The sequence below is a fragment of the Lasioglossum baleicum genome, chromosome 4, assembly GCF_051020765.1.
Source record: "Lasioglossum baleicum chromosome 4, iyLasBale1, whole genome shotgun sequence".
Taxonomy (NCBI): domain Eukaryota; kingdom Metazoa; phylum Arthropoda; class Insecta; order Hymenoptera; family Halictidae; genus Lasioglossum; species Lasioglossum baleicum.
In genome coordinates, this window is record NC_134932.1 from 15,703,326 (window position 1) to 15,719,362 (window position 16,037).

Here is a 16,037-nt window from a genome sequence, read left to right on the forward strand (position 1 = left end):
GTTAACTGCTGCCATGAAATTTGGACCTTATGCTGAGCGAAAACAAAACCAATGAGGAAGTATTTTAATCAGTATGAATGTGATTATTAGACTGCGCGGATCTTTATGCATTTATAGCAAAATTGAGAAGATAAAATTGAAAAATGTTGTAAAATTAAAAAAATTGAAGATATCAATATATAGTATGATTTCTTCTCTATTAAAATCATTAAGGCGGTAGACTCGTTTCCAGGGTTGCAAGGGTGTAGGATGCGCGTTCTCATTTCTCGATCATACAAAAATAGGTTTTTCGGTAGTCAAAAACGCTAGATAAAAGACCGATCTAGGCCGCGATCATCTTCAAAAGTACTATTTTTACATTTACGAGGTGTAATTTGCATTATTCAGCAGCGTAATTTGCATTACTCGGAAGCATACAGCTGAGTATGTACACTCATTGTCAGTAAAATATGTCTCCGTACACCCTTTAAAACAGAATAACTTTTTTATAATTATACCAAATGTGACCTGATGCTTTGTAAACAATTAGAAGCATTGATTTACTGAATGATGTGCAAAAAATAGTTTTTTAAAAAATTACAATTTACAAGGTTGCATGCAAAAATGGAGAAGGCACTTATTAAAACTTTTTTATTTGGGCTTTTAATAAAAATTTAAAATATATGTTTCGTAGATTTATAGTAGTTACACACCTGCTGAAAATTTCATCGAAATCGATTGACATACACACGAGGTACAAGCGCTTAAAAATGCTGAAAATACGACTTTTGATCAGTTCTGCTTAAAATGCACAGAATCATACATCTTTCGATGCGTGTCGTTTTTTCCTGCGTCAACCGATTTCGATAAAATTTTCAGCGTGTGTATAACTAACATAGATTTAGTAAACACCTTCGAAGAATCGAACAGTTAATAGGTTAATAGGTTAATAGATCAAAAAATGAGCACATGCATTTCTTTGTGTTCTTGTTCGAGATCTGGTAGTAATTCTTGCGTAAATGTGTACAAAAAAAAAGTAATTCCGATACGATATGTAAATTAATTTTTGCATGGGAATGTGAGAGCTATCGTACACTTTTGTCTAGCAGCGTCTACTACTGGCGCCAATTAACCATGCAAATGTCAGTACTTTCACAAGACATCATTGGAGTTGAAACGATTTCAATAAAAATACGCGAATGAGTAGAATAACTTTATGCAATCGTGTGTAATTGCACCGCAGGGAAATTTAATCGAAGAGAAAACTGCGAAACGTGGAATTCGCTAAACATAGAGACAGCTCCAATTGCTGCGCATAGATTGATACATTTAGTGATGAGATATTGGCCAGGAAAGTATCGAAACAATCTATTTAACATATTTAACATAGATATTGTTTAAACTTTGTCTTGCGAGTAGACAAAACAAGCAAATAGGGACATTAATGCCGCGAACACTTTTATAATATGTGAGATTTGTCATAAGTAGACTGCGGATCTTCATGCAAAATCAAAAATGTTTGCATTGATTGCAGAACGCAGGAGCCAAATAAAAATTTCGGACTTTTTTTAATTATTATCGTATCAAGCTGAAATTAATACACTGATATCCATAAATATTTTTAACATGTCCACTGCTTTAAGTTGTGCAAGCCCATTTTCGACATAAATGCATAAAATCCGCGGTCTAGTCATAAGTATATGATGGAACTATGACCACCTTGAATATTGAATCCCGTGATTTTTAAGATTATTGTCAAAACTTTTCAGGGTGTCCCAAAAATGTTGTACTTCCTTGAAAGAGATCGCTTACTTCCTGAGATCATTTAAAATACCTTTTTTCCTTTGCGACAATATTTTCCGTGGCTTCGTTAATAACTCCTTAATGAAACCACGGAAACATTTCCGCAAATGAAAAAGTTATCTTAAATGATCTCAGGAATTACCTCTTTCAAGGGAAATACAACATTTTTGGGACATCCTGTATATATTTAGGAACATCAAATTTAGTATGCATTTATTGAAAATTATTTCGATAATATCTCGTTAACTATTAGGTTTAGGACATATGAAGGTCAGTATTTTTACGTAGAATTTGATACTCTATCTCTATCGTATAAAAAATGTTTGCATCATAATATTTTCCCCAATAGTATACCATGCAAGTTATGCATATATCATTCTTTTTATTATTACAAATAACAGAAATTCGTATAATTAATTAAAAATTATGTTTTCTTACCATGTACCAACTCCCGTTTGGCCACCTTTTTTCGTTTGATACCCTGAAAGCATTTTCCATTATCCACGTTGATAATATTTCGTCTTGGTTTTCGGTACTAATTATTATCAGCCAGTTGGCGCGCGACATGATCATGGTAACCTTCACCTATAACGTAACACGCTGACAACAGAATTATGTTTTATCACAGACGTCGTTGCAACCGGCCCCCACCGCTACTGAAACGCTGTGATGATTTGCAATAAAGCGCTAGTTCCTCCGGCGCAACGATGAACGTGGATGTTATCGTGGTTTTCATCTAATTTAGTTGCACACGAACGTTTTTCCGACCATCTACTATGTTTCACGCGGCACGGTGTCTGTGATATCGTTCAGTGCGAATTCGGAGTTTCTGTGATTCTCTCAAGAAATGTAAATTTAAAATTCTTAACTGTTATCAACACTAACATTCTCCTTAAAGAGAGATATTTCTGAGTAAGACCCTCTAGTACTTTTCATACTTTCACATTTATTAATATGCAATATTTGATAACGCTGCTTTACAAAATTGTTAAATATTTATAACAATTTCCTGTTACCGTAACACTAAACCTACCACGAGGGGTCAAATGACCCATTTTAGATTTTTTATTTGACAATTATTGAGATTGTAGAGGTGTTTTCATGTGAATTGATTGAATACATCTTTTGATTCGAGTATATATTATCGTAAAAATCGCACAATGTATAAATAAATTTAATCTTGTTATACTTTTGATGGTCGGTAGGTTTAGTGTTAATTATTTTGTGTTGACATTATGATGGTTTTACAGCATCAAAGTTCTCATTACACGTCTCGTTAACATATACTGATGTAAACCATTTCTCGGACACACTGTATAAATAATTTCAGCTTTTACATAATGAAAAGCTAATTAAAAGGATCTCTGCAGCGATCTAACAATTAGAAACTGTCCAATTGCAATATACTTGCGCTATAGTGAATGGCATGTTGCATCTGACGTTCGCAATGAAGAAATTCGCGAATTGCATGATTTTTTGCTGCATAATTGTCGCTGATGAAACTGTGACGATGCGGGTCTTAGAATAGTGACAGGTCAATTGTTACTACGCGAACGCACAATAAAGGTTTATTAAGCATACTAATGCGCTATATGCTTTCTCCGTTAATAGTTTCATACGGCTCGGCATGAACGAGCGGAGTCAACAGACGACGTGATATCCATTTGAAGCACAAATTAAGTTGTTGTATCTGCCGTCCTTGTCGGATTGTTTTAAAGCATTATGCAAATAATGGTATCGGGGAGCAAATGTGCTAGCAGTTCTTCGAAAATCAATGATTTTGTTGTCTAGTACACTCGCGTTTCGCAAATTAGAAAAAACTTAAAAAGATAAAAGCTTTGGAAGCACATTTGGTGAACTTTTATAGAAAAGGATCCTCCTTCAAATTTCAATGACCTTCAAATACGTTATCAAGCCCACCATTCTGAACAACCCTTTAAAGTTTTTGTCGGTCGGCTGCAGATTACTGCCAGAGTAAAGTACTATGTACTAGGAATTTTCGAATTTGCCAACACTCGTTGGTCACAAACGAATTCCAATATCCTCTTGAAGTAAATTTTTATTCTTTCAGTCACTCGTGATTCATATGTGCGATCAATACCATTAAATAAATAGTAAAAAAACATCTTGGAAACACACATTTTACACGATTTCGCGTATTAGAATGTAATTAAGAACGCTATGCTGTTCTTCAGAGAAAAGAACTTAAATTTTCATATTTTTTAATTTTTACTAGACTCCTTCTTTGAATTTCTTCAGGAGAAATCGATGAAAACGACGTTGCTCTATGTACTTGAAATATTCAATAACAAACCACGTATTTATTTATATGTATAGCAAAGAGTAAACGTTTCACTCGTCGAAGAGAAGCATCACGTCCATTACACTCTTGAAATCTCGTTTCGCTACTATCTGTAATTTCGCATAGGCATATCTCTATTACTGCAAAAATGATAAGAATCCTAAGATTTGTATCTGTGCCTCCTTCGAATCAAGATCAACAACGCAAGTTATACGTAGGCATCAAATACTAAAGCAAATTACGAATTGCAAAACCGGTGAATCGTAGATGATTTTTCATTTGTAAATGAATTTACATCCTTCGTTCATGGAGAACTAGTTACATTAATGTCAAAACTCGCGTAGCTAGTTCCTTATTCTCCAGCACAAGAAATAGGAAATGCGGTCGTAAGATATGCATGATCTGCATAGTGCGTGGCCCAATTTAGACTTTCCAAGGAACTGTGCCACTGTAATTTGAAAATATGTATATTCTAAAGTTCTCCTCAGAATGACAAAACTTTGACTTCAAACAAAAATGTGTTGAATTTTTCTGTGATTTTTTGGTTTTCACATTTTAATTTCAGTAATATATTCCACAAGTATGAATAATTTACTTTCATTGTTTTACTGTTTCCATGATCATAAATTAATCATTAGTACAGTAAATACTATTGATACAGTAAAACGATAATTACTGTATATGGTAGTACATAAAACTCTTTAGGAAGAAATTAAAATATTTATGTATTTTTCGTTTACAAGAGTGAATCCATATACTATACGGGATGCGTTAATAGAAATTGACTATAAAAAGTATTACAAGTAGTAAATTCTAAAATAGACTCGTTAAAGAATGAAAACAATTTGGATAATTAATTTACTAATTCAAGGGAGCATATGACTGTTATAATACTGATTTAAGGAAGTGTGCCACTTGTATATTATATGTTTTAATCTGCGTCTTCGGAGAAGTAAGACATTTAGAGTTTCTCTAATTCGCGGATTTTACGAGAGCGGAATTTTCAATAAAGATTGCAATACGTGAAGAACTCATTAATAGAGAGATAAATAGAAACGGACATTTTAATCGGTATTAAATGCAAATTGGAAAGTCTTAATTAGTTCTCCTTTCGCGAGTGTACCGACGATAAACTTCGATAGGGAACAGTAATTCCTGAACGACAGTAGAGATAGCATTTGTTCGTTTTTGGAAAAACATATTGTTTGAAGCACTTTACGTGCATCTTATCAGTTTCATAATTAATCTTTCTTTTATATTACTTGGTATCCACCAAAGTTGCGAATATTAGTACAATTAATTTTATATCGGAATAAACTCTATTCTTTAATCGATTACAAAAGTCTTTTTATTGAAATAAAAAAAAAATTTATTTAAATAATATTCGACATTAACAATAAACCATATTTTAATTTTAATAACCCCTAATGCAAAAAGTACAAAACTTAATTTTACTTTATAAGATTTAACTAAATATCTCTTGCAATACTATTTATATAAAACATTAAATTAGATCTGAAATAATTACTAAAAATAAAAGCTTTAAAATCATTTATAAGATATGTAATTTACAATTTGCAATGAAGATGTTAATATAAACATTTTAAACATGCCACGGATTGAAAATCTTTCTAAATATATCGAATGTTGTTCATATCAATAATAATTTTCAAACGCCCTCAATACTTAAATTAGAAGTGAGTTTTCTTATGAAAATAATTTATATCTCAATTTATTTTCTTTACAAATGATTATACAACTTTCTTTGCACAAAGAATTTTTTGAAATCAAAGCCGTATAGTAAACAATAGCAATCTTACTGTGAGCAGCTTGAATTATTTATCGCCTTGGAACAATGATGTGAAGTATCAAATGTTCTTCGTAAAATGCGCAGTTAGAAAATTGCAATACCTATACATTTTGCATAATCATTTCTAGAAAAGAAATGGTAGAATATACGAAGCAACTTTTTTTACCTTTATCTGGAAACAATACTTGACAAATATGCAAGGAACATAATGCAATTAGTGAAAACGTCTATTAACTTCTAATCTTAAATGAAATTAAAATGTGCATTTCGTAAACTTTGTATTTAATAAACTACAAGGAGGTGCAATTACTATACTTTCATCCAATTGAATCAAGGGGATAGTACAGTGAAGAACACCGGCAGACGAGGAAATTCCTCGTAATCAGGATCAATTTGAACCAGTCAATTTTAACGATTGACTGGAGTGCAATTCATTGTTCTGGTGATCAATTCAAAGGATTTTCTAATCAAACTTTGTGTGTGTCTGTGTGTCTTGTGCTCAAGTTCAATTTAAAGAGTTACGTTTCGTTTAAACAATTGCACTATTTGCGAGTTCCATTTCTATTTAATGTACAGAATTCGAAAAATGGATATGGGATAATATGTATATGGTGGCCCAAAAGTCTAGACCATTTTAAAATGAAATAACCCGACCCTAATATTCGGACATTCTTTATAGAAAAATTGACTTCATTAAGATTGGACCAAATGACTAATTTTTTAAGACGATAGAAAGATCAGTTCATTAGTAGAAAAATATTTTTTAAATGAAAACTACTGAAACACAGTTTTTGTAGATTTGAGTCAATGATGAAATTGCATATTTTTAAATTTATTATAGTTATTGGTCGGAAATAGTGAAAAACTGCGATTTCCACCGTTTTTAACCATTGTAGATCATTGCAATGTTGACGGATCTCGATAAAATTTTCAGAATGTGTAAAACCTATTTTTAAAATTATCTCATATACACCACCGAGTACGCTAATTCTTCTACCGTCTCAAGAAATTCAAGTCCTTTGATCCAACTTGAAAAAAGTTACTTTCTGTTAAAGATTATCCGAATTTTACTGTGAGTTGCTGTACTGATCGTCCATCAGGAGATGGCAGTGAGTAACTTGTAAGGACCACGTGATATCCCTATTCTGCGCTATACGTCTTCCGCTATTGGCCGAATCGTTTGACGAAACGGCAAATGCGTGTAGGAAGCGTGGAGAATAGCGTCGTAGGAGGGGAAAGTAGAGTATGGATACAAGTCTTGCCCGGGATACCTTCTTGTCATCTTACCACAGTATATGAGAGTTGAGAAACAGTAACAAAAATAACAAATTATAAACAAGTGATACAGCTTTATCAACGGAGAATTCTTAATAGTTAAACGGATCATTTCTCAGAAATATACTACCTTTTAAAACACGGCAGTAAAGAAAATTCACCACCCATTTATGTAAATAAAAATGCATGATAAAATCCTCACCTGTTAAGGAGTTTAACAGTTTTGTTTATTTTTGTTACAGAGACATTACACATCGAGAACGAACCGGATGGAATTTAGCACAAAAGCAGTGTAGTCTAAACAAGTAAGTCAAATGTGTATTATTTTACTGAAACGTTATTTTGAATATACAGGGTGAAACAGAGTCGCCAGATTAAGACTTGTGTCCCCACTCTACCTTCCCCTTCTACAACGCTATTCCCCACGCTACCGCCGCGGCCCGGTCACATGACGCGTTTCGTCTCTGTCGTGCATATGTTACAACGTCATGTGGCTAATTCGCTACTGTCAGAGAGAGGATAACTTTTTCTCCTCAATTTGTGCTCCTTCCCCTCGTCTGGCGACTCTGGGGTCAGGTAAGGAAGCATTAAGTACTCAGCGATTCGAATTTATGTGACTTGTGAACTCATAACATAATTTATAACTAGACTGCGGATGTGTATGCAATTTTTAATTGTTATAGGCAAATTTTAAGAAAGTGGAAACAAATAAAGTATTATTTTCATTTGAGTGGTGGTAGCCTTTACATAGGTCTGATATAAATAAAAATCGTATTAAATTCTGTAGAATTTTATGTTCTATCATTTTTTGTGAAAATTCTCAGAAGCCATAAATGCATAAAGATCCGCAGTCTATTTATAACATTTAATAATAATAAATGACCGTATATATTCACCGCTTTGAAAACTATTAAAATTATTATTTTATCATTATTTTACATATATTATACTCTGTATACACCATTGTTTATGTATATACCATATATTATTATGTACATATATATATATATATACATATATATATATATATATATAATTACATATATATATATATATAATTACATATAATATATTATATAATATATTATATGTAATATATTCACATATAATAAAATATTAGCCCCCATTAAAAATGTGTTAAAAAAAAATTAAGTCGACATCTTCATTAGATACTGAGAAAACAGTTTGTAACACTTTAGTGTACACCCTGTATGTAGCTGTGCATCTATAATAGCGTACGCGTCAGTATTATGTAGTTGCCCGCCGTCGATCGCTTATCTTCTGTTTATAAACAAGGCGTGTGCGACCTTAAAGATCCCGTGCACAACTGCCTTTTATACAAAAATTACCAATAATTTTCATTTTTCGTACGAATTATGAAAGTATGTGAAACTAGAAGTTGGTAATCCCATTTTTTATAAAATCGTTACTCTGTTATTAAACTTACAATTAGCTGAAATATATGTTAATGCATTATGTACTTACGATTTTCACTATGAGTGACTGTGCCTGATATTTATTCAGAAAATGTGCTTCAAATAACATCGATAATGACATCAACCAAGAAATTCATTTGCACCATCATATGTACTATGTCAAATAGTATAACTTTTGTCTTGGACGTTTTCCTTTATTTTTACTTACAACCAAAATACATACTTGGTTGTTTCTTTCCATATGGTACATGCTGTACATTCGTTAACCTGGAAATTATATGTGTTTTCAGTCTTTACGTATTCACGAAATAATTTACGTAAAACAAACTAGAATATTAATTTTATAAAATGATTTCTGCCGTTATAAATAATTTCATAATAAATTTAATAGTTAACATCTTAACGTAACTTCGTAAAGTGATCCTGCCCTGCGACACCTGCGAAATAAATGTTACATCCAAGGAAATAAACACAATTACTCTCTTTCTCTCTCTCAGTCTTTCGTGGTTCCCAAAACTCTCGTATATATTTCGCATGAAAAGTTCAATGTTAGGTTCGGTTCCGGTTCATTGTAATTACGTTAAACTTCGTTGCACACGAGAAAATAGCAATCATTATTACCGCACCTTCCGCGGGAAATCGTTCAGGACTGTCCATCGACATCCGTAAAATTGTCTCGTAAGTACACTGTACACGCATGTGTTGGTTAGGATTCCCCCGTTCAATTGGGTCGTCAACAATGTTTCAAACTTTACGTAACTGACGATCAAAACAATAAAGCACTGCTTACTAATTCCTTTTCAATAAGTCTTCACATATTAAGACGCTCAATTCGAACAAATGACTCCCCAGCGAATTCAAATCAACGTCCTGCCAATCACAACACGCTGAATTCGGCAATGACCAATAACCTATTTTATTTAGAATTTTGATGTGTTTACATTTCGATACTCGCTCTTGTATATGCGTAACCAGTGGTATTAGCGTGTTTTGAATTTTCGTAAAGTAAGCTTCTTAGTTAAAGTGAAATGCATTTGTTTGATCCAAAAATGAAGAAGCAGCAAAAGCCGAAGCGTTATTCCAGACAATCGTGAGTGCTAAACTTTTCTGATAAAACCAATAAGCGCCTTAACCTATTTCGTAACGTACAGCAGAAAGGAAAATGCGAAGTGACAGCGGCTACCGGGTTCTTCTGATCGAAGTGACACTTCGCTCAATACATCGAGTAGTCTTAATATTCTTTTATTCCTATTTTAATATTTTATATTTGCTGTATATACAATATACAAGTTAAATTAATGCTCGTACACAAAATATCAATATTTATCAGAATGCCTTCTTTTTTTTTGTTTTACAGGGTACTTTTAAGACATCGTGTGTATGAATTTAGAGAACTTCACAATGGTTCTCAACTATTATATATTTCTGAAACAAAACTCATGACTAGACTGTGGAGCTTTATGCAGAATTTAGTACAATTTTTATTTATTTCAGATCAAAGTCTACTCATCGCAGTCTACTCATGACATTGATAAAGGGTTATATTTAATTAGCAAGTTTCACGAAAAATGTTCGCCTACATACTTTAACTCATTAGATATGAATAGATAGCGAATCTTTATGCAAAATAAAAATTTCCTACCTCTATTGCAACAACCTCTTATCTCTTAATATGTTCAATAAGTTAAAAATAATATAACAGCTAACAGTATATTTAAATTCTTCTAATTTGTTCACTGTTTTAAATTACACCTACTCATTTTTATCATAAATGCATAAAATTTGTCGTCTAGATATGAAATACAAAATATTCGACCATATTGAACATTCCGATTGAACGTTTCGTAATGAATCAAACTCGCAGCAGAAATGTTCGATTTCAATGGACTTTGAACGATCAAATAAATTATAGGATATTTTTTGAACTTATATTTGAACACTATCTGAACTTACTATGTACTACTTCAAGCACTTTAGTGTGTGACGGAACACTGTACATTATTCGGGGAAAATTGTGCTCAACCCAGATTTACAGTGTCAGGATCTAGTTCTCTTCTTGTTAGCAGCAAAACGTGAGAGGGGATGTATAGCAATTCAAAACTTGGTTGTCAATCAGTAGAATAACAACAGAATCTTGTCATTTGCTGCCTAGTGTCTGCCTAGGGAATACTGACAAGTACAGTGATGTACAATATTATACATTTGCGGAGCCTGAGGGGGAATCAAATTTGCAAGCCCAACCTAAACTTTTCTGCTCATTAAACACCACTATGACGGCGCTCTTTCCTGTCAAAAACGCTAGAAATCGCGCAACTTTAACCTGCATTTTTGGAGTTTTCTCGTAAAAATCTACAGGATTCTATTAAAAAAGAGCAAAATTTTTGGTCCCAGAAAACAAAGTTCAACCGGTACTTTTATTAGATACATACTTCAATCCCGTGAAGTTATAATATAGCTACTTTGTTAATAAATGCTTTACTAATTTCGTGTATGTACATATGGGGGGTCTCTTTTATCTTACAGTAGTCAAATACGTCATACGATATGTGCATACAGGGTGTCTCTCAAATAGTAATAATTCGCCACTGGACAAGTGACTAGACTAATTTCGTGTATGTACATATGGGGGGTCTCCTTTATCTTACAGTAGTCAAATGCGTCATACGATATGTGCATACAGGGTGTCTCTCAAATAGTAATAATTCGCCACTGAACAAGTGACATTCGTTATCATGGAAATTACAATTTTTATGAACTTTTACATGTTTTATGGATTTGAATAAAATTAAATATTCTTTTTTATTATGTACTTTTGCTAGATACTTCAATCCCGTGAAATACTAATTTCGTCTATACATATGGGGTGTCTCTTTTATCCCACATGCAGTGATCAAATACGTCATACGATATATGTATGTATACAGGGTGTCTCTGAAATGGTATTTTTCATATCATCACAATTGAAGGAAACATTTATGTAGACACCATTGGCTGGTATAGGTGTTATATACAGGGTGTTCGCTGTAAATTGGACTAGCGTTTTTCTCGTAAATAGCAAAAATAGCAAAAATAGAAAAAATTAAATAGGGAGAACTTACAGTATATCTTATTGGCAACACGATAACCTATATTAATTTTTTATATTTACATCATCTTTCGCAAAACGAAGGTGACCTTCAGTTTTCTAAAATGGAATGCTGTATGTTTTTTAATGTCATCTGAAAGCGTGGATCAAGACGAATTCACTCATACGTAACACAATCACTTCCAAGACTTCCAAGTAACAAAAGGTCCGGGTTAGGTATACATATCATCTTGATATCGGCTACAACACTGTAAAGTTAAAAAAATATATGGGGCTATTTAAGAATCATCGATGACCTTCAAAAGACGATAATCAGAACATTTTTTACTTCACCATATTTGTCTCCTTTAGGGTCTAGTTAGCTTGGAACAGCCGGCATTTCCGGCGCCGGGCGCCCTATCCTTAAGTATTGGTGCCGGACGGAGGCTGTCCCAAACTAACTAGACCCTTAACAGTACAACTTTTCTCTCTAATATTTTATTAATGACCCGGCATATATGCACAGACACATACAGGGTATTCACGCTACACTAACCGGCGTTTTTCTTCCAAATGATAAACATTAGAAAAATAATGAAGAAGTTATACTGTTTTTTGCAAACAATGTAATTTTTTATCTTCATTATTTTTGTAGAAATGAAGGTGATCTTTAATTTTTTAATGGAATGCCATGTATTTTTTTGTATTATATGAAAAAATTTCTTAAAAATAAAATCGTAAAGGTCGCAATTATTTCTGGCATGTTTAACAGTAGATTTACGGAACCCGTCGAAATGACGGGTTCTAATATTCTTAATTTGCGATTACTAAGGTTTTGAAGATGCTTCCCTGAGGAATTATTTACCAAATTTATTTCTTTGGGTATATAGTATTGGGAAAATGGCCAATAATTTTGATAGACACATTTTTGTTATGTTTATAAAATAATGTGAAATAGTTATTTCTAGAGCTGTGTAAACCTAATGTTAATCACGCCCCCGCTATGATTTAAAAAATGAATACTATATCAAAAAAATATTTTCTGTTTCCAGCGAATCATACCGAAACGCTTTACAAGCTTTCATAGAGCGTAGACGATGCTCCGACGACGTGGAAACGGATGTACCATGCAGTCCTGACAAAACGAGAGCCGATCTTGTCGCCAAAAATAATAACAGGAAATCCGATAATGAACGGAAATCGCAGCAATCCAAGTCTGTCTTCCGTGGCATACCCTGTGTACCAGCCTCGGATATTTTTGAGGTCAATTGGATAGCGGGTACAGAAGACCGATACCTCGAACTGATTTCTGCAGAGTGGCAAAACACAAGAGTCTCTCTAAAAAGGCACATTCATCCTGAATGTAAAGACGCAGTGAAAAAGGATTTAGATGTACTCGTGTAAGTTCAATTAACATCGTTTTTGCATTCTGGTTAAAACAGATACAAACCTTGTTAGCAATCAGTGGATTAAACTTCCTCTTTCGAATAGTTGGAATGCCATGAGAGGGTAATTTACGCCCCTCAATTCATGCTCCCTCCCCTGATCTGGCGACTCTGGGTATGATAAGAGAATATTTTATTTATTTATATGTTTTAGAGAAATCCCACATCCGAACGTGATATTGTTGATGGGTATCACGCAGACGGATGACCACGGGCTCGTTTCCATATTCGAGTCAGTCGATTGCACCCTGTACCATTACATACACGAACAGGGTGGACGAACATCGATACAGAGCACAGCGAAATGCGTAGGAAGACTGTCCGATGCTTTAAGACATTCCCATGTTCTCGGTTATGTGCACAGTGCCATCAGCTCGCACTGCGTCTATCTGGCTTCCAGTGGCATCGTCAAACTCGGCGGATGGGAGCTAGCAATGCACGTCGATAACGTAAGTGGACAAATTTCATTTTGTTATCATTCATTGTATCGTCAGCTTTCATTAAGGAAAGTGGGCTTTTCAAGGCAAATTTTTAAAGCATCTAGTACCGTACGAGATGTGCATTTTAGCCAAAAAGGATCTTGGAGTACCGAATAGACAACATTATACAATCCTCCCAATTGTTTGTGGACTTTTTGTACAGTTTACCTTAGCTTAGATGATGCTACCAATCCGACTGCAAGCCGAATTTCAAAAATATCTTTGGCTAAAATATTTGTTATCCTTAGCAATAAAGCACACGATATTTCAACCAGAGTTGTGCAGAATTACAATTGAATTACTCCAGAATTATAATTACAAAGTAATTGAATTAAATTGTAATTCAGTTATGTTGTAATTTATAATTCAGATCTTCAGTCAATTAAATTACAATGTAATTCGTAATTGTGCAATGGAGTACAATTATAAAATACATTGTAATTGAATTAAATTGTAATTCAGGGAGAATGGACGTAAACGGAAACACAGCCCATGAAATACTGTTCTCGAAATAATTGTGAATATTTCGAGATGAAATAATTGTTCTCGGCTCGGGTATATCGGTGTGAACACCACACATTGACTCGACAACCGCGTCTCTTTCTTTCCAATACGCTTTTCTTCGTTGCGTTCGAAACTTTCATCGTCGATTACACCACTAAATACAGTTGAAATTATATCATGTTTGGTACCATTTTGCATTAGAAAAATGCCACGAATATGTTGGCGAAAGTTCCATAAAATAATAATGGAAATTAAAGAAGATTAAATATTGGTGTTACATTGTGAAAAAAATGATGTCACTGCGGGAATTCTGTCCGTGCAGAACACGGCTGTTCGACAGTAAACCCGCGGTTACTGTATATGAAAGAAAAATATAAAAATATATCGCAAGTTCTTCCAAGTTCTGGGCTATAATTTGGAGAGCTGTATTTTTATTATATTATATTTCAATTATATTGTATTTCAATTACACATTGTATTTCAATTACATTGTGTTTCAATTATATTGTATATTTCAATTACACATTGTATTTCAATTACATTGTGTTTCAATTATATTGTATATTTCAAGTATATTGTATTTCAATTATACTGTAATCCAATTATAAATTACATTTCGATTACATTGTATTTCAATTACATTGTGTTTCAATTATATTGTATTTCAATTACAAATCTGATTAAAATACTTAGTAATTGAATTACGTTGTATTTGAATTATACAATAGTAATTCATTTACGACGTAATTGAATTACAATGTAATTGAATTAGCACAACTCTGATTTCAACTGAGTCGGTCAGATAGCTATTGAGGGAAAAAATCATGAGTGTAGTAAAACGTGATTTTATAGAAAAAGTATGTTTCTAAAATTTTACCCTTTCATTAATACATACGTCCCATCCAACATTGTGCGAAAAATTGTTTTAATTATAGACAAGATTTAAATAACAAGATTTTCTTAAAATTTAGTTCATTTTTGCCCTAAAAATTACTGACCAATCGATGAATAATGAACATTTTATTAATTTTCAACGACGAAATTGAAATTTCTAAACATTTAATGCCACATTTAAAGGCTTTTAAATAATAAAACTAAAAAATTTACTAATCATCTTTGGCTATTCGTACTCGATCAAATATTCCAATTATTTGGAATAGTAGTGAAGCGGTTAAAATCATGCAGGTGCAACGTCATATCCGTCGTTTCGTTGGCGCACCCAACGGTACTTCACAGCAGGAAATTGTCGACGTTGTCTGTCACAAAATGTTCATTTTTGAATAAATTCACTGTACCGTGACGTTCTTAATTGCATCCACCCACCGAACCATTGAAATTCCCGTAAATCATAGACAATAGACTGTCACTTCTGTTGTGGACATTATTTTTGGTCAGCTGACTCATATCGAACATACTTCTTCGTGAATTCGTTTATAATTATTTTCATTAAATAATAATGTCACTGTGCATGACGTAGTCCTTGGTGTTATGTTTGCGATGCTACTCCAATTATGTATCACATGAAACAGTGAATCACAAAAGTTCATAGACACCGTTTTACATTCATTAACTGAAATTAAACAAATTTTGAAAATAAATAAAAAAACTTTAATCTTATGGAAGCACATTGTGTACAACGGATATATTAAACTGAATAAAATGTATAGTATAATATTATGATAATAGCAACGATTTTTGTTTATTTTTATTTTATTCGTGTATCTATGTATATGTGGGTAGAAATAATATTTTTATATTTATTTTCATAAAGTATTCCTGTCTAACTGTTTAACTTTTTTTTTTATAAACATCACGTACGTAAATTGAGAAAACGAGGTGTTTATCAAATCGTTGAATTTCATTCTGATTCACTGTTTCTTTCAATACATTTTCAGTAATCTCAAATTCACTTTTAGTTTTAGAATAAGCAATGGTTGAAA

General features: G+C 32.9%; 1 protein-coding gene across 2 annotated transcripts in view; it reads left to right on the forward strand.

The window, feature by feature from the left end:
* LOC143207997 (uncharacterized) overlaps positions 1-16,037 on the forward strand; it is a 32,294-nt gene that overhangs the window by 6,738 nt on the left and 9,519 nt on the right. For both annotated transcript variants that reach the window (XM_076421983.1, XM_076421982.1), the window contains exons 2-4: positions 7,412-7,474; positions 12,722-13,069; positions 13,269-13,563. In XM_076421983.1, coding sequence (XP_076278098.1) covers positions 7,412-7,474; positions 12,722-13,069; positions 13,269-13,563 — 706 coding nt within the window. The remainder of the gene's footprint in view (positions 1-7,411; positions 7,475-12,721; positions 13,070-13,268; positions 13,564-16,037) is intronic.